At 33.7% G+C, this 19,849-nt stretch overlaps 2 protein-coding genes across 2 annotated transcripts; both read right to left on the minus strand.

Moving 5' to 3' along the window:
* Nucleotides 1-709: 709 nt before the first annotated feature.
* Nucleotides 710-4,894, minus strand: LOC132552380 (uncharacterized). Its single transcript, XM_060216551.1, has 4 exons — nt 4,853-4,894; nt 3,136-3,267; nt 1,283-1,384; nt 710-838 (listed from the first exon to the last, which is right to left on the minus strand). The coding sequence occupies exons 1-4, from the start codon at nt 4,892-4,894 to the stop codon at nt 710-712; spliced, it is 405 nt and encodes a 134-aa protein (XP_060072534.1).
* A 6,218-nt stretch (nt 4,895-11,112) lies between these two features.
* LOC132552370 (uncharacterized) lies at nt 11,113-13,484 on the minus strand. The gene is made up of 4 exons (XM_060216539.1): nt 13,443-13,484; nt 12,245-12,373; nt 11,961-12,062; nt 11,113-11,241 (listed from the first exon to the last, which is right to left on the minus strand). Exons 1-4 carry the CDS (start codon nt 13,482-13,484, stop codon nt 11,113-11,115), a joined length of 402 nt encoding a protein of 133 aa, XP_060072522.1.
* Between the last annotated feature and the right edge of the window lie 6,365 nt (nt 13,485-19,849).

Here is a 19,849-nt window from a genome sequence, read left to right on the forward strand (position 1 = left end):
AAATAAGTTTAATTTGAAGTACACGGAAGTAAATATAGTACATAGAACATCATAATGATCAGAATCAGTACATCATAGTAAAGCATGAGTTACCCAACATTGCTTAGGGTTATTTCTATGAGAGTTGTAGTTCCTAAAGTTCCAAATGACAAAATGAATTTTTAACTTGCAAATCTGTCATCTGATAGTTAAAACGAGTGAAAAAGATCAACATTTCTCATTTTCACTCTGTATCAAAACGTTACCTGACTACTCAGGGGTTTAAAACAGGAATTGTTTTCTTTTGATTTATTTCAAGCAGCATCGAGTTGGATTACATTCTGCTAGACCAGGATTCATCGATCCAACCCTGGGAATTTAACTTATATGGAACCTTTAGGCATTTGGAAGCCTAGGAATACTGAATGCTTAGCATATGACGGTCAAATGGTTACAGTTTCATAACGTGTGCATTTTCATCCTTCCCTTTTAAAACTTGGATATCTTTTTTAACTTATTTTGCTATCGATCATATTAGAATTGACAATGTTGAGGATAACAAAAGCATAAAGAAATTTTTTGAAATCAAGTAATTTTATATTGTATTATATTTAATACAGTTCACTAATTAGTAGTGTTAACAAAGGCAATATGTTTTAAGATAAGGATAAAGGAACACAGTCATTTTCATGTAACGCTTTATTTTTTTGTTATGATATGACTTCTGTATTTAGTTCAGAATCACAATCGGCCAGTCACTATGGCATAGGTGCGCGAGAAGTGGGCTCATGAGGCCAAGGTCAGAATGTGACAAGGACGTGCCAGTAGGAGTGTTGTCAATTTGTTGGATAAGCTTTACCTAGAAACATGAAAAATATTAAATAAGAAACATAATGCCAAGCAATTTGAAACTGTATTATCTGAGAGTCATTAGCTTTATATTCATGTTTGTAGAAATCCGATCAGCCGCCAGAGGAAGATCTTATGGCTTGCAAATATGCCAGGTTCTATGTATAAAACATTGTCGGAGCTTTATTGGTTTTTAAAAAAAATTATCATGTCTCTTCCTCCTAACAAATTACTTTTCTTCCTCGAAATTAAACTAAACAAAAGGGCAAGTGATCCCTAACGTATGTTTTGTTTTCTGACCACGGACCATGGTAGAAGGGCGATTTGAAATTCCCAACATCTGATGATGGTGGGCTAGTATGGAAGAAGCATATTCTATATATCCTGTATGACAGACTAATTGAAATATCACTTTTAATACTTGACACCCAAACAAATAGGAAATAAGATTAACCTCAAGGTCTCTTAGCGTGTGGATGTCTTTGATTGTGCTCTGCTCGGCATCACTTGGATGGTATATCCAGCACTTATGGTTATTTACCACGGCCAGACGGTGCTGAAAAAATACCAATTATGAATTATACAATCTTTAAACCCTGTAATTCATCTTGTAGAATGAAACCTCGCTTAAATACCACCTCAAAATTAAGACCATCTCGCTATTAAGACCACTTCATTTAAGTCTCCAAAAGTAATATATAGTTAAGGTCTTTGTACCGTAAACTTCACTATTCAGACCACCCCACTTTCATGATCGCCAATGATGGCTAGTTTGAAAAGGTCCCAAATACCAATTTTGAATTGAATTTCACCTCTATGATCAGACCATTGACAAGTCATATAGACTAACAATATTTCCACGTATATCTTCCAGGTGTCAAATCAAATCATATATTTAGGTTTCACACTGGTTCCCAGACTGCAATTACCGTGGGTTGTAATGTTTTAAAACCTTCATTGACAGAAATTACAGACAAAAGCGGCCGTAAGAGAGGTCTGGTTGTTTTTCTCCGTGGTCATCTGAACGCTCCCTGGACCACTGGTAAGACAAAGAGCTAGCAATCCCTACATGAATGGCGAGTTGCGTCAATATAATGTAACGTTTTTGTTCCAGGCAATTAAGATTTTGTGTAAAATCATCGGGATTTAAGGGAGATTGTGACTAACAGAAAAGGTTGGACTACCACGTATGGTAATTTGAGAACCGCTTTGTTGCTAAGACAACACTGTAAACTTCATTTGCATTTTACTTGAAATTATTGGTCATGTTTAAGATATACAGATATAGCAGTTTCGTTCTGAAAATGCATCCTTACATGTGTATACATTTATAAACAATTACATTAATAGTAGAGAAATAAAAATTGTGTAAGTCAAAAATTTCCTCTGATTGCCATAGTTACCCATTCGAAAAACGCTGAATTGTAAAAAAATACTGCTATTTCCATCCTAGCACTAAATCTTGATAGAAGAAATTTATTTCTGAACACCTAGGTTTTGTTGCGTGGACATAGATTGGAGACTGCCCAAATAGCAATCTCCAACACAATGCAAAAATATCATTTTTAACAAATGTGAAACCCCAAATTGTCCACATCAACATGACAAGACCAAGTTTAACAAGGATTTATTTTTGAAATCATAATTTAAACCTTTATAATGGGAAAATCTAATGAACAAAAATATCACCCATGGCCACATCGAGAAACTGTACTGCTACCTAAGAGCTCAGTGGTATCACCATTATATATTTATATTTCCGGTATATGTTCTCTATTTGGCCTTAGCTACAAAATAGACGTTTACCCTTCAATAAATGTCAAATCTGACAAACTTTCTTGCCACGAAATAGAATTTGGAGTCAGCTATTTCGCTAACCCATGAGCTTTCAGGCTGCTCCGTCAGTACGTGTAACGAATTACGAATATCTTACGTAGAGTAAATTCTAAATCATAAAATGGTAAAAATATTTCTGAAGTAAAGAAATCTTAACTAACAAAATAACATCAACATAGATAAAGAGATAAAGACGGATTGGCCACTTCATCTAATTGTTCATTTTTTAACTTAATCACTTCATTTAGTAACTCAACTGTTCAATTATCTTCATGTTTAACAGTAACAGTTTGTTCAGTTTTAAAAACAATAATTTTGATTTACACTTAACTTAATTTGCGTTTTGATAGATATGCGGGCAAGTAGCATACTCTAACTATAGTCTCTAAATGTACAGAAAGGCTGTGTTAGGCTATACAGAACAATATTTTAGGAAGGTTTATCTGTTGATGAAAGGCCGAACGTCACTACCGATTTTGGGTCATATCTGAAGGAAAATCCCTCTCCAATAGGTGGCGCGTGGGTGAGATGATGCCCATGGTGTCTGGTGGTTTGATGGGTATTATGTTGATGTGGTGACCTAGTTGTTGTGGGAGCATATGCCTGAAACAAAAAGCCGATAAATTGGTGTTTGTTCTTATAACTTTCAGAATCCAGGTAAGAAATATGAAATATCTGCTTGTTATAAATAGTAAAAAATGTTATTCAAAACGTGTGTCTTATGTTTTCAGCTGAAGAGCTTCACTAAATTTGCACTTATCCTGATGGTATTCATATGCCAATAAATGCCAAGTGAAAGTAGTTCAATGCTTATCCTTAAGGTTTCCTGGTTATCAATTTTATCTTACCTGAAGGGAACACAACCTAAATTTGTTACTTTGTTACTTGCTGAGCAAGCAATACCCAACTGACCGCTAAAGTAAAGTCGTAGCAATGCCATAACAATAAGATATCGATAAAATAGCATAACTGCTAAAATATTCTATATTTGTAATAAATGATATCTAAGGAAATATATAAATTACAATGAGCGCGGCCATAATTATACAATGTATAAATATATTTTCAACGCAAATAGCGCTAAAATAACACTACCGAAAATATCAACATTTACAACATGTAAACTGAAAATATTGCATATTCCAATTCATCTTTCTGAAACCATTTAATGTATTGAAATCTCCTTTTCTTACTCTCTGGAATATATTTGATCCGATACAAAATGGTCGGAATTGAATTAAGACATGCATACAAAAACGACAATAAAAGCATTTTGTTTACATATGTAAATATAGGTATAACTTACCATTACAAGTAGGCCGTATTTCTTGTAAACAAAGCTCATATTTACTATAACTATATTTATCATGTCCTTATTTGAGAACGTGTTATTAATTACTTGGACTGAGTAAGATTTACATTGCGTGTGTTGCAGATCAAGCAGAAGACACTCTATTGTCCGGGGAACCTTGTCTTAATGTTATTATTCATATTTTACCCTAGTTTTATTGAATTTGATTTATGATTATATTTCTGTTGACGTGTTCGAATTTTCGTCGTTGTTAGAAAAGCAGATAGGACATGCATGTCAATTTCTATATTTACAAACTTTTGCCAATGCTTATGCAATATAAACTGGATATTTGTCGGATACATTTAACTAAATCTGTACAGTGCTACACTGTACCCACCGAGACGCCGCAACACACAAATTGTTACAGGAACAGAAATGAAATAATTATGATATTTTCTCTACTTGACAATAAATGGAAGCATCCGGGGGAAGGGGGAGTAGCGGTATAAATATGCATAATATTCAAGTAAAGTATGGACCGTGTGAAATATTTTTCGATGGAATACGTAATAAGAAGAAACAAAAATTAGTTATCAATGAAACAGTATAACACCAATGTCACATCTCCTTTTACAAAAGAACATTGTAACCATAATTGAGTATGTAATTTCGGTAGCCAATGATATCCTCGACAATGAACCGAAATTCTATTCTTATCTACTTCTTGCCAGTGTAAGAAATAGAAATATTGCAGTTTCAACGTGATATGCCCATACGACCATCAGGAAATTAAAGTCCAAATCTAAGCTGGAATGTAGGTAATTATCACATTTAAAAGTAGAAAAGTAAATACCTAAGTAGAATTCAACATTAAAATGATAGGATTATACTCACAACAGCGAGCAAGCAGGCCAATAAACACAGAAAACTGTTCATCTTTGAATTATGAATCTTGACACCAGCAAGCGTAAAACGACTTGTGAAGCAAAACAGAATTGTGTGGTGTAATGACAACTGCTGTCAAGCAATGACCCTTTTTCCAATTGCTATCAGTCGTTTTTGGATCAGAGACGTCACGATGCCATATCTCCAGATAAAAGAAGTTCATTTAGAACATGTTTAGAAGCATGTTTGCTGTAGTCTCTGAATAGCACTGATCAATCTTGGTGCTATTTTAAGCACGTGAGCATTAGAGTTGTTTTGTTGAGTAACCTAGTTTGGTCTTTACCCGGCTAATTTGTTAATCACTAATATTTCACAAGAAAGATATAAATAATTATCGTGACTAATTTCAATAAGTCAAGTCTTAATTATGTGCATACGTTCTAAACTGTTTAGCAGTAGCACTATTTCCCAATATACTGTATGCTTTTCATTTACTAAAACTTGACAGTCATCTCTTTCATTGAAGTTCCAAAGTACCAAACAGGTCACAGACTGTAAGTTAATTTTGGTGTCCGATTTTCCATCTTCCGATATTATTGTCCCTTAAGGCTGTGCCAGTTGTTCATCTTAATTATTAATGATTATTCAAATTCTTACTGGAATAATGAAAGCCGATAACGTCTCATAATGGGTAAGGAAAAAGACAGAAGAGTTAGTAGAAAAAAGAGTGACTACTTAGAATGTGCAGTTCTGTGAATGGGAGAAAACAAAATAAGTAAGACCCATTGTACGTTGATAGGATTAGCTCTAAAGCTATCAAAACCTGCGAGTTGAATATTACTATCGATACCATGTCTGTACACAGTGCAAATCTCCTGGGTGTTTTTATTGATAACTAATTGTCAGACCTGGGAATAGCACGATACTGAAAAGGTAACGACTACTTATATCCAGTGATATTCTGAGTTAAGTTTATTATGGAAGGTTAAGTTGGATAACGGTTGCCGTTACCACATTCGGTACACTCTTATAAAGGTATAGTAGAAAAGTATGTAAAATAGAGAACACAATCCATGTAAAGATATGTCACCAATCTCACATTTTGACTGTGATCTTTCTATATATCCAACGTACACGTTAACTCAAGTGAAGACTTAGAGAAAGTAAGAAATAATTAGAATAGGTCCCTCCGCCACGACATACATGTAAAAGTTATGTATACGACATATATCTGATTTAGCGGTGTTGACAACTTTGCGATGCAAAGTTCATTATAGCATATGCGGTACAAACGTGCTTTATAGCATATTAAGTCACGCATAGATACGTAAAAGAAGCCTCGCCTTTTCTTACAATGATATATGAAGCTCTAGATAAGACGGTGAACAAACAATGAAGTACATGTTAGCCATAATTATCATGTGTTTATTGAAGTTAATATCTCAAATGGAATTAGCTGTAAACATTATTTATCTGTCATTCAAATTAAATAATCATCAATCTAAATCTCGATTGTAAGCTATAATTCAATTGAAATACAAAGGTATGTAGTGGTTAACATTTTCTGTAATTTATATCATCTATATGTTATCATGACCTTAGAAGATTTATGATTCGACAGCTTAGAGTTGTAAAATGGAGAACCAATGAGCGGGACAATCGATATGAATCTGTGCCATACACAGGTGAATACATTATAGTTTTATCGATGTGGTGTCTATATTTGTAATATTGCACATGAATAGTATATCTTTCTATATATTTTTGTCATGTCAGCAATTATTAGATATATCATTTCTATAATATTATTGTACAATCGTAGAAGTAATTATTGCAAAGTTTATATTTTAGGTAAGTAGTTATACAGATTTATCTCCCTTTCTTACAACCTGTATTGTGCGGTGTTTGTTTCAGTCTACACAGTACTGTACTCTAATGTGCTGTACTAATACAGTGTTTGTTTATGCATGAAGATGTTACCGTCACAGAATAAAGAACTTATGAACTTAAAAATCAAAGATTTAGTGGTGCATTGTACCCGATTACATTACAAGTTAAGAACAATAGGTACTAGTGTGACAGGTAAGGTAATAGCCAAGTTTCGGATGAGAAAGTGACCTTTTTCTCAATGATAATCCACAGGTCTGTGTAATCTTGTGACCGTTTAATTATCCTTTTATATTTGTATGTGTATGATTTGATTTTTGTTCTTCGAGATATCCATATTGCATAACTTCAATCTAGGATATCAGTAAAAAGTTTGACTAAATCTAGTACATACACCCATATGCAAAGACAAAAGACTAGGACAACAATTCATAATTAACTTCCCCGTGGTGTATTTGACAATTAGTAGGCTAATGCCTACTTTATACGACATAGGGGGCTTGTTGTAATGTTTGCTTCTTGTGAAGTCCCTGTTGGGAAGGTTGAGATGATATTCATTGAAAGATACTTATTTTAAAAAGGGGGAACTGTATGTAACATTTGTTCCATGAAACAGCCCAGTGGGGAAGGCGATGATTTTTTTATTCATTGAAATATACTGATTAAATGAGGGGGACTGTCTGTAACATTTGTTCCATTTGACTGTCCTGTGGGGAAGGCGGTGATTTTTTTGCTTATTCATTGAAAGATACTGATTAAAAGTAGGCATTGTTTACCAAACTTAATGCTTATCTAATCAATATAGTTGGTAATTGAGAAGCGTTGGGGAGCAGGAAAATTTTAAACAACCAGAGCAAGCCAATACGGATTCTGTAACAGCGTACAAAGTAAAATGCCACTTATCTGTCCATGTTTTCTCTAGACTAATCTTGGCTTTCTTGATAATATGTCTTAGCTGTTCCAGATCGTATTGGAACTTACTCCAGCGTCTTTGTGCAAAGACCGTCATTCTCATTTAACTATGATAAAGTCGATGTAAAGTCAAGTTAGAATGACAAAATAGACAAACTTTCCGTATTGGTTAATGAACATCGTATTACGCCTGGATATAAACAACCATGTAACTCATGTTCTCGGAATCTGTGTTGATAAATGAACAACGTGATCTGTGAACATACCCAGGGCAATGTGACCCCCTTCCTCTTTGTTCAATTTTTATAACGCCATTTTTGAGTGAACATTTAACTTTAAACATTTAAAATTACAAAAAGGTCGTTATTTCATGAATTGTAAAGATAACAGAGAAGTTCTTATTTCATTGACTGTGAATATTACAGAAATGTTGTTATTTCATGAATTGTGAAATTATCTAGTGTTCATATATTATTCTTCAAATTTATTAATTTGTACCCTCATAAACGACTTCAGATATCAAATTAATATTTATATCCATCTTCAATAGCTTTCTAATGGACAATACCAATATCATATTTTCATCACAAGTTCATTGTATAAATGATTTGTAAATGACAAAACCTTTCACACATGAGCTATTATCATTGGAAAATGGTCGACCACTCCTGTTCTTTTCTATGCAGAATATTTAATTTGATTTGTCACTAAAGTTACCGAAAAAGCAAACTCTTCCTTACGGAACACAGGGCTTTCTTTCTGTTGTTAATGTGTCTACGATTAGGTCTTTTATATATATACCAAACAAAAAAGAAAGGAAACACTGCTTTATTCTATGATTAATTAATTAACCCCTTCATAAATAAAGTAATTGATCAATTCTGATAAAACTGCAGTCATGATTCATTATAAAACTTGCGTTCAGTTGATTTTATTCGACTGTAAAGGACGCTGGGGTCAATTTCAAAGGTAACACCATTAATAACGGGTATGGCCACCGTTTGCAAAGTAAACGGCATTGCAGCGTCGTCGAATGGAAATCGTAACCGGCGTATAATTCGAGGAGGGATGTTGTTCCATTCAGCGATCAAGGCTTGGGCCAGCTCCTGAAAGTGAAACTCGACGGCGAGACTCCCCAGTCTGGATCATGTCTACAGCCCTTTCTCTCTGTACTTGTAACAGCTGGGGCATAATGATAAAGTTAATAGATAGCAAGATTCGGTGATTTCTAAGTTCTAAGGATCTAAGGAATAGTTGTCACTTTGAACGCTTATGAAATTCTAGCGAAGATACAAGTTAGTCGCAGAAAACCTCGTGCAGCTGTTTCGCTGATACAGACTTTCACGCTTGAATGATTCTGGTAACCCCCTTGCATTTTGTAATGTAAAACATTACTATTTTCTAATATTGCACAAACGTCATTTTGCTTCATCTCATTTACCGGTATTCGCCAAGGAAACATGCTAAACTTTCTTTTTTGTTGAGTATATCTTATGATTAAGTTTTTTTGTAAAATTGGAGAATTTCAACATGTTTAAATGACATAATGCAATACGTTTGTGAATGCATATATATCATCCAAATACACTTTAATCGTATAATCGATTACATATTTATCCAAAAGGCATGGAGACCCTAATGATCATAACATCGCAGTTACTCAATGCTATAAACATACTCATTATGACGCAACAGACGTTATATTAACGTCACATAAAAACTGCATTCAGCGCAATATTTTTTTAGTGAAACCCCTGAAATAACACCATCGCTAAAAGTTATATATAAATTGAAAATATGAATGTATATTAGTCATAAGAAAGGTGATATGTATAAGCTCAATGAGCAAAAAAAACTGAATTAATTTAAAGCACATTATCTTGGTATGGTATTCTTTCCAAGAATGGTTAAAAACTATATAGATATATGATTGTGAATAATACTGAAGAGTGTTTGGTGGGAAGATAAGCCTAAATCAAAGAAGAAACATACCAAAACAAGAAAATGATCGCGTTTCGTGTTGGCAACATCTATAGGAATTAACTGTGTTCCTCTGTGGGCCGAGTTGTTTTGTTTTCATACAAGACGGAATTTATCAAAATTGAAAAAGAAATGGTCAAAACAGGTAACAAGGCACGAAAAGTCCTTAATTAATTTTCAGATGCATTGATGGCTTCTTGTCTTTCAACAACGAGAGGCTCATTGGTAACATCTGTCGTATATAACAATTAGAATTGGAAATCAAGGGCACGTTATTTCTACATCAGTCGATTATCTCGACTTTTCCTACAAAGAGAGCAACTAGAACAGATTTGCACCAAGCAAATGAGGTGATTTCCCTTTCCCTATCGTGAATTTTCCATTCATGGATAACAACATTCCTACATCCATCATGGGTGTCTACATGCCGCAGTTGATTCGAAAGTCTAGGGCCTGTTCCAATTATCAAGATTTTCGTGCAAAATGTTTTGCAGTCGTCATAGTCGTCATTGCGAAATATTCTATTTCTTTATGCGATATGTTTGATGCCGGTTAGTTTGCTTGTTAAATGTTGCAACCAAACCATTGCAAAATGAAAAAAACTGAAAAGAATTCATATTCAAGCATTCAAACATTCAATCTTATCAGAATTGGTCGAAATTAAAAGTATAATGAAAAGACAAAGACAAAAGGCTCTATAGTCGACAGCATGGCTTGGTATTTCCTTCGTTATCAAATTAAGACATGAAGATATTTTTGTCAGGATGAAATAAATACAAGGAGTAACAAATTCAAGCTTTTATGAAAACGTCAGTTCTAGAAAAATTCTACCTTTATCAATGTAATCCCTCGGTATGGATGTTGATCTAGTAACTTTTACGGTTGTGCTTTTTTCTAATAGTAAAAGTGATTCCTTAAAATTGTGGGCCCCGTGCATGGACATATGCAAAACTTTGGTAATACGTAAAAGCAACACAGGTAATCATACTATTTTGCATGAAGATATGAAAAATTGCATTTGATTAAATGAAATGAAGAACACCAGGGCCCGTATTCATGAAACCATTCTCATGCTCATACATAGATTTTATGCTCAAGCAGACTTTTTTAAAGTTCGACTCAATCATATAAAATAATACATATATGAAATATAAACATCGATTATAACTTCGACTTGAAATCCTTTCAAATTGTTTTTAACTCATTGGCAAAATCAGCTTTATTTATTCATTTTGTAAAATTCATGCTTGAGCATGAGAACGGTTTCATGAATACGGGTCCTGGTCTTGCTATCTTTGTATCATTTCAAGACTATGTTTATTATCTTTTCTTATGTTCATACGCTGCCTTCATTAATCGATTGTGTATTTACTTTATAATATTAAAACAATATACCGACATTTTCTCATTATTATTTAGAATGAGACAAAAGAAATCCAGTCATCTTTCAGGAAAATGCATAATTTTAATTGGTCTATATTCTTAAGCAATTAATTAAGAGCATAAATTGGCCACCCAGGATGGCATGTATGTGCGAGAGAAGCACTCATCAGTGCGAGGTCGTCATGTGTCATGGTTGTGCTAGTGGGATTGCTGTCAATCAACTGGATGAGTTTTGCCTAGAAATATAAAACAAAAAGTGTCTTCTTGATCTGTTAAACAAGCGTAAAAATCGTTCATGATCGCAAGGTTGCCAGTTCGCATCGTGGCCAGTGCCGTTATTTGACCAAGGGAGTTGAAATATCTGACAAAGCCAAATAGCTGATAGACACGGATCTGACTTCGGCTGTCGTGTGAGAATCTAAATCAACGTTTAACTTACTATATGTATTCCGAAGGCGTCGTAACATTTAACTGCAATATTTGCTAGTTTCTGGGCTTTTAACGAAGTATTCGGCCATATAATGCCATATCCTAATCAAAATTATTATAATCCACCAAATACGTATTTTGGCTAGCATGCATTACAATCAGTTAAATGACAAATTTGTATTGATAAAAACTGGAAGATATTTTCGCAAAACGAAAAAAAAACAAATCACTAAAAACAAAAAAAGAACAAAGACTGAAAGAATCGCTAATTTCATGAAATTGGAACTAAAACATTTAACGAACATAAAACATATTAAATCGCCTGAATTATTCACTGACTTGAAAAAGCCATTTATCACTTTTAAAGATGAATATATATATATATATATATAATTCTGTAAAAAAGAAAGAATCCCTCCCTTCACTTGATCAAAATGATCTATGAAAAACTCCAAACAAAAGATTGAAGTTAAGCCTATGACGATCGTTTTCATTCCGTGTAGATAATCTCTGTTCATCTACTAACCTCGAGATTCCTGAGAACATGAATATCTTGGATGTGACTCTTCTCATCATCACTTGGGTTATATATCCAACACTGATGGCTACTGATTATCGCCATACGGTGCTGCAAAACGCCATAAAATTGCTAAATGATTCTTCAGTTCATCATATTTTCTTAATGTTGACATCATATCTTATTTTAAATTTCAAAGTGTTTGTATAGAACATAGTTTGTTGAATATTTTTAGAACAATGTGCCAAATTTGCTGAAATAAGATGTCCTATTCAACACCTTCGTGACATTACCGATTTATTGTCATACTTGAAGACAAATCCTTCTCCAATAGGTGGTGCGTGGGTACCATGATGTCCATGGTGGTGTGTTGTATTATGGTTATGGTGATGTGGTGCCTTAGTTGTTGTCATAGCACATGTCTGAAAAAAAGAAGTTGAAATACTTTCTACGGTGTTAATGCCAACAACTTTTTTCGAGTACTCGATATGAATTTAGCAACTATTTACTGAAAAATAAATAAAGAAGACGCTTTTGTATACTGGATAAACTAAATACAGTTTAATATGTGTCAAGAATATGAAAACAAGAGGCCCATGTGCGTTCATGTTCATCTCACTATAAAAACATATATATGAAAGAGGCAAAATAGGCCTTAAATAAATTGCTCAACTACTTTACAGCTTAAACAATATGACATTTTCTGCAAACTTGATATCATATTCTTTATACATACACTACACAATTATCATTACTCCTTGCGTATTCATAATTAAAGACAAGCAACAGGCCCAATATCAAGAACCTTGGCCTGTCAGTTATTGAAAAGTTGCTTAACCATTTCAACACATTTAATAACTGTGACTTTGAAAGTGGGTCAATGTCATTCATATCAACAAAGTTGATAGCATTCATCCTAGCATGCTACAGGCCTAATATCTTAATCCTTGGCTATTAAGTTATTGAGAAGAAGTTATGCCAAGATTTAAACATATTTGATCATTGTGACCTTTCAAGCGGATGAAAGTAATCCTATTAACTAGAGCTCGAATCAACTTTCTGAATTTAAGAAATGATTCTCCATCCTATATGATGTTTCAGACCAAATTTGCTTGCAATCCAGCAATAAGCATTTTGAAGTTAAATATTGACTAGCTATCCCATTTAGGGCCCCGTCCACCCTTATGTCCCTAGGAGTCAAATCAAGTTTCTGAATTTAAGAAATTAATCACCACTCTGAATGATGTTTCACACCAAAGTTCGTTGAAAATCATTCAAGCATTAAGTGTTAACGACGCAACCCTAGCCACCGGGAAAGTGACGTCAGTCTTACTTTTGCGACTCTTCCTCGTATACGAGACAAAATGGCAAGAAATGTATATAATTGGAGTGCAAAAGAACTAAAAAAAACTTCCTTGTATTAAATTAATGTTAGAAAAGGGATTTAAAGAATAAAATTCTTGTAAATTACAGCAAATAATAAATACTCACTAAGGCGACCATACAGGCCAGAAGACCAAGTAATCCGTTCATCGTTAGAATGTGACGTTGGACCCAAGCAAGGAAACAAGTGAATCAAATAATTGAACTGACCGATGTATTTGTATCCAATGTGTGGGAATGACCTGGATTTTCATTCTTATCTATAGTGTTGTGCTGTCTGTGAACACACCATATGGTCAGCAACATGCTAACCTATTTCATTATTTTGTTTTCACAATTTCTATGTTTGATTAATGTAGAACCATGTAGATAGCATCCATTTCTTTATTATCTACTTATACTACACGTATCCTATGTAGGTAGAATATTATATATCCTGTCTAAACTCGTAATTATGAAAAATTAAAAACAACAAAGTAAATATTGACAAGTTAACAGATTATTTATGCAGTGTCATTTTTACCTGTTCGGAATAAGTATAGTGCCTGTTAGATATAAAGTAGCACCGCATCTTAGTCGATGCATATAATTATGTTTGTTTCATTTATCATCTCCTCGTCAACAGCTTGTTGAAACGACTAGTTGATATCTCATTCAACACCATGCGGGAGGCTCGTCACTTGCAATTCAGGGCAACTATGTAAAAGTGGCTTACCAGTGCACACAACCTTGACTGCACAAACCGACTCGTTTCCCATCCTCCAGAGAAACACCAACGCCCAATGATGTATATTCATCCCATCTAACAGGGGAACAATTCTTACATTATTTCACGTGCTTAGGTTTTATTTCAAATTATTTGAATAGAAAACACAACCTTGTCTTAAATGTGTTCCAATAAGGATGAGTACATATACAATATGATTAGAGAGCAAACATGTTACCTAACAGTGTATGACCTTTTGTTAGGAAAGTCTGAAATCGTGACAACAGATGTCCTGTGTACCTTCTAGTTTATCACATTTGCACTCAAATGACCAGGTAATTTTTCGGTCATTTTGAGATGAAACATTCTGCTTTGTTTTCAATTTCACATTGTGAAAGTTATTGCCGGCTCTTTATCCGCATAGGAAGAGAGAAAATCTCATTTTTCTCTTGCCGCTTGTTGTTTTATGCGATTGGAGTTTTATTTCAGCCTACAGAGTAAAATACTGATGCTTCACGCTCTTCTATATCTAAAGCACTCCAATACCTCAAGCATTCCACTTTATCTCAGAAAGTCAAATGGTTCATACTGTAATGATTGTAGTTTCACAAATTCGACACTAGGATATGAAGCAATTAGCGGATGCCATTATAGTGGAATCACTCAGAAATGTCAAAACATTGACACATATGCATGACCCAATTTAGCTCATTAATATTCAAATAAGGAATGTTTAGAGCACTGATAATCAAGTTTTCCAGTCACAGCGTTATTAATACGTTAAAACACACAACTACTTATTGATGAAACTTGTAAAGACAGCAATGAACTTTCACGGCATCAGTAAAACCAAAATAAACTTTCAGCAATTAATCAAATTGAGGAAAACAGTGACTTTTTTGACAGCATTGTCCCGTCACAGCGTTAGTAATACGTAAAAGAGAACCACTTGCTATTAATCAATAAAATTAATTAAAATTAAAAAAAATAAAATTAATAAAAAACAAGAACAGAAGGACACATTTTACTTCGAGGTCTTAAAACCACTACAAAAGTGATTCCTTTCTAACATCGGAAATTCCCCCGTAGTCTACTCCTGTAAAATTATATAACTCTGGAGCGAAGAGATTGTCAAAATTGAAACAATAATGTTATTTTGACGTCATGAATATTGAAAAGAAAATATTTGTCAAAATGAAAACTAGCCAGCTAGTCAGTCCTAGAACAAACCAAATATGAAGTGATATCGCTGTGTCTTGGTTAAAAGCGATAAAAGGAAAAAATGCAGTGTCATGAATTGAATATACATTGTTCCTTGATAAATAAAGTTTGGAAGAAACTGATATTATTCTTATGAGAACAAAAGATTTCTGTTCGGATTAAAAATAAATACGAATGTATGTAAAGCACAATACGTGAAATCTGCGTTTTTAATTTATTAATAACCGCTAGTCTGAATCTTCAATTTAAGGTACAGACACGGTAATATTGTTATGTAAACTGCCAGACACAAATTCCGCTGTATTGGTAAGTAACTTCACTCAGATGAACCGGCGTCTCTTTTGTGTTGCGAGGTTTCTAAATTCCATATCTTTCACCATACCATCAACACTTTACATTGATGGCAATATAGAGAGCTATGGCACTGTTGCTTCTATAAAATCATACAGCTTTGACACCGCGAATTTATCGACTGTTTGCTCAACAGTATATAAGCCACTAACTTACAAATAACCTTAAACGTTGCTCGCTACTTGCGAAAAAACGTAGTCAATATATTTTTCGGGTGTTTTCAAAAGTAAACCATGAATTGCAACTTCTGAGTCGTTAAAAAGGTTTGTGTAACTCTTTCAATCACGCATACGCGATACCGTCGAAAACATGGCAACAAATCAAAAACATGGCACGTAAACCTTGTATATTGTCGCCATGTGGTCATATCATCTAGTTTATTCAAGATTGTAGTCGCTAAGATTATTAATATATAAATTGGTATTTAGATATAAATACTTATTTTATTATTATTATTTCAACAAACATCGAAATCTTCATTATCACGATAAAAATGTACATTAATTTGCTACTTTCAGACAAGAGAGTTTTTTTTTATTTCTGCGAACCAAATTCCGCACAAAACATCTTAAACCTTACTAAAGAACCTGTAGGTTGTATCGAAAGCCTTTTAACAGATTCATTTTAATGTATATAACATTTCTGTGCGACCCTTTTGTCCTGTCCCCTATGTTAATAATACATTCATGTTTTTTTCTTTCTTTTTTAAAATTTGTCATTCGTATCAATCTCACCGTTTTATCACTCTTAATCATAACTTTTCAGTACTGTAATCCTCTGCAGAGCATACCATCGGCACTTCGAGGTCGAGCATTGATTTGAGAAGTAATTAAGTTCACAATTGATTTCTATAGTGTTAGTGATGATGACTGTAAATGGAATTAACTTTGGATATCACAAGTTGAACTTGACAGAAGGTTAGAATTTTAAAAAAAATCGTGAAAAGTAATCAAAATCAATGTCTATTTCACAATAAACCGGAACAGGGGAGGTAACCTGTATATACTTACGTGATGCAGTGAAGGTAGCATTACACACCGGAGCTTGTAACAATATCACAGATTACCATACAACTATTCGTAAAGCATTAAAGCATAATTGCATTTTTTAATCCGTAATATGACACATGGATATATTATCGGTGACTTTAAACCATTACATTATATATCATATCATCACTTGGAAGCTCCTATAACATCGTCGGCCAGGACAACTATAATGGTTTCACGGACTAAATTTATGACAAGTGAACGCTTAGGATTATTAGCATCAAGCGCTATCTAATCACATGGATATATTATCGGTGACTTTAAACCATTACATTATATATCATATCATCACTTGGAAGCTCCTATAACATCGTCGGCCAGGACAACTATAATGGTTTCACGGACTAAATTTATGACAAGTGAACGCTTAGGATTATTAGCATCAAGCGCTATCTAATCATACTGGTTTTCTCGAAATCGTGAAATCTTGATTATTAAAAATTTCATTTTCACACTTAAAGGGGCACTTGCGAAAAATAACGCATTGGTATAATACTCATTCGCGCATGCACCAATCAGCTTAAATGAATACCAATTAAGGAAAATGTAAGAGACATTAATCAATGGGTATGGTCCTGCCCCAGCACAGCCCCCGAACTTTCATAAGTATGAAACAAACAAAAACATATCCACCCTTAAACGGTGTTCATGTAGTGTGTAGTATTGAAAAAAAGTTTTGGGATATATGTCCAATCTACGATCTAATGTACATTGTTCCCTACGTGTGGAAATTTCTCGTGAAGTTGTATAACTGACTAGTCTGTATTGTCACGGTTGTACCCAATGGCAAGACGTTTGACTTTACCCTAATTGCTCTGAATAACATGTGATGCGGTCCTCCCGCATGTTGTTTAGTGAGGTAGCCACCAGCTGCTATAAGGAGACCCAGTCTCAATATGACCCTCAGGGAATAATGCGAGCAAATAAAACTTGGAATAAAGTTATTTTATTGTGATATTGTATAAGTTGAAAAGTATGTAAAAACATATACGTGCATTCTTTGGTCTGCATCGTTAATCTTGTAAACATTTTTTTTTCACAAATACACGTGATGTTATCAGTTATCCGTTATTGACAACTTTAGTCAATACAGTTCATACCAGGTGAAGTCATCAAAGTTACTTTTCTCGTATCTCACTGGTTGCAATTTCTTAAAGGCAAAACCATGTATCTTTAGGTACATTTTTTACAGGTTTTGACAGCATATTTTTTATGATGCTGAAAAGTCTACAGGGTGGCAGCGAGTAGATGTGCAATACGTGGAAGAGAATCGTGACATGTAAGTATTTTATTTTACCTTATATCAGAGTAATTACTACTCAAATATGTTTATAAGTGGTTTCCTGTGCTACAGTGAAGTTCCTTTTGCTGTGATTTTGGAAACACTACTTTTTCCATCGCTGAAGTCCTGGTGGTATGATCTTACTGACATAAATATCACAATTAACCTTATTGTTCAATCATTCATTTTAGTTTGGGATAGATTTTATCTAAATACATATAACAAGGAATGTTATATAAGAAACTGAATTGATGAAATGGTCTAATATTTCATATTTTTTGAGTAAAAGTTTTTTGTGTTTGATTTAGATTGTTTCATGCCCAGGAGATACGAGGTTTCGTTATCACCGACAATTAAGCTAGGGAGTTCAATCACAGGTTTACAATGTTGCAACTATGGCTATACTCGATTGATCCATGTACTTAATTGAAAATGCTATAATCGTGATCATCATGCATTATCTATAACAGTTTCATCTGTAAAGTGAGCTTTTTAATAACTTTAGTAAATAATATCAATAATTCAATCTCCTATCAAAGTAATCATTCCTGAAGTTCTTATTACCCTGGTACAATGTACATGTGTCTGTAATACATTAATCAATTACAAAAACAGTCTGATGTTTACCAAATTGCAGATATATAATTCCAGATATTGTAGTCCAATTAGTTTGCAGTGTAAAAGTGAGATGCTATAGTAATTTTATTCATTGCAGGGCCGACCCTGATTGTTCTGTAGAAGACATTGATAAGATATGTACATGTTTTGAGTGTAATCAAAAGCAATTAAATACCGGCAAATTACAGGATCAAGCATTACTGAACGAACGGAAAATTCTCTTTGATGTTGATGGGACCGAATGCTTGCGTTGCTATTACTGCGATAGGCATTTTCATTTGACATGTGTTGATAACCTTTCTTCTGACGCTGAAATAGAAGACATTGAATGTGATTACTACACGTGTTCACATTGTGGGTGGTTCATGAGACCAAGACCGAAAGTATGACTTCTAGTTCTAATCCTTATGAATGACTGAGGAACAGTGATACAATGCAAGTTACTTCAGACACACGGAACATTATTCAAACACTTAGGAGAAAATTGGGACAATACTCATCAGTGTGTAAACAATATACATAGTCATTGAAAATAAGGGAAACAGAGAATATAACATTGGAGTTTAAGTTTCATCCAAATTGTAAGAATGAGTGCTAAGTATTTCAAACATTTAACGGTATTATTGCTGTAATCAGCTGACGATAGTAAAAGTTGGAGTTAAATTTTCAGATGATTTTGTCTATCAGACATTTCAAAATTTTCAGATGATTTTGTCTGTCTGTCATACATTTCTAAGTTTTAATTATTTGTTTTTAGTCTTTTTACTCAATTGTCATGCCATTATGGTTCTAGTCTTATAACTTTATAATTACAGTCAGCTGAATACAAATGAAAGTTAGAGTTGAATGTTAAGTGTGCGCTTGTTTGTCCGTCCATTGATATGGAGTCCATGAATTTCTATAGGCATGTAATCTACTACTACAGGTTTTATATCTATATTCTTTTAAAAATAATTAAATGTTTTAATACAGTCGTTGCTTAATTTTATTTTTCCAGTATCATAATATTTTTCAAACATTCCGTTGAGATTTTATTATGCAAATGCATGAATGTCTATGATAGTTTGCACCACTGTATTTATTTCTCAAAAATCTCCATAAAACTGAACTAGCCTTCTTTGATTTTTTGGTCTTTATTTGAGGCAATGTTACACCTGAATAACTACAATACCTTGTAACTCTTCAGTTTCGAGGGAAAAAATGGGAGTAAAACCTCGTAAGTCTAAATATAGCTCCTGTGAACATTTTACAATCATAATAGAAGTCACAATTGGTTTTATGATTTTTA

The sequence above is a fragment of the Ylistrum balloti genome, unplaced genomic scaffold (assembly GCF_031769215.1).
Source record: "Ylistrum balloti isolate Yb309-2 unplaced genomic scaffold, AGI_CSIRO_Ybal_v1 Utg369630, whole genome shotgun sequence".
Taxonomy (NCBI): domain Eukaryota; kingdom Metazoa; phylum Mollusca; class Bivalvia; order Pectinida; family Pectinidae; genus Ylistrum; species Ylistrum balloti.

Coding starts and splice junctions, on each gene's coding strand:
- LOC132552380 (XM_060216551.1), bottom strand. CDS start 4,894: ATGAACAGTTTTCTGTGTTTATTGGCCTGCTTGCTCGCTGTT. Junction 1,385..3,135: donor TCAGATATGACCCAAAATCG/GTAGTGACGTTC, acceptor GTATTTTTTCAG/CACCGTCTGGCCGTGGTAAA. Junction 839..1,282: donor ACACGCTAAGAGACCTTGAG/GTTAATCTTATT, acceptor TCATGTTTCTAG/GTAAAGCTTATCCAACAAAT.
- LOC132552370 (XM_060216539.1), bottom strand. CDS start 13,484: ATGAACGGATTACTTGGTCTTCTGGCCTGTATGGTCGCCTTA. Junction 12,374..13,442: donor TGGCCTGTATGGTCGCCTTA/GTGAGTATTTAT, acceptor TCTTTTTTTCAG/ACATGTGCTATGACAACAAC. Junction 12,063..12,244: donor TCAAGTATGACAATAAATCG/GTAATGTCACGA, acceptor GGCGTTTTGCAG/CACCGTATGGCGATAATCAG.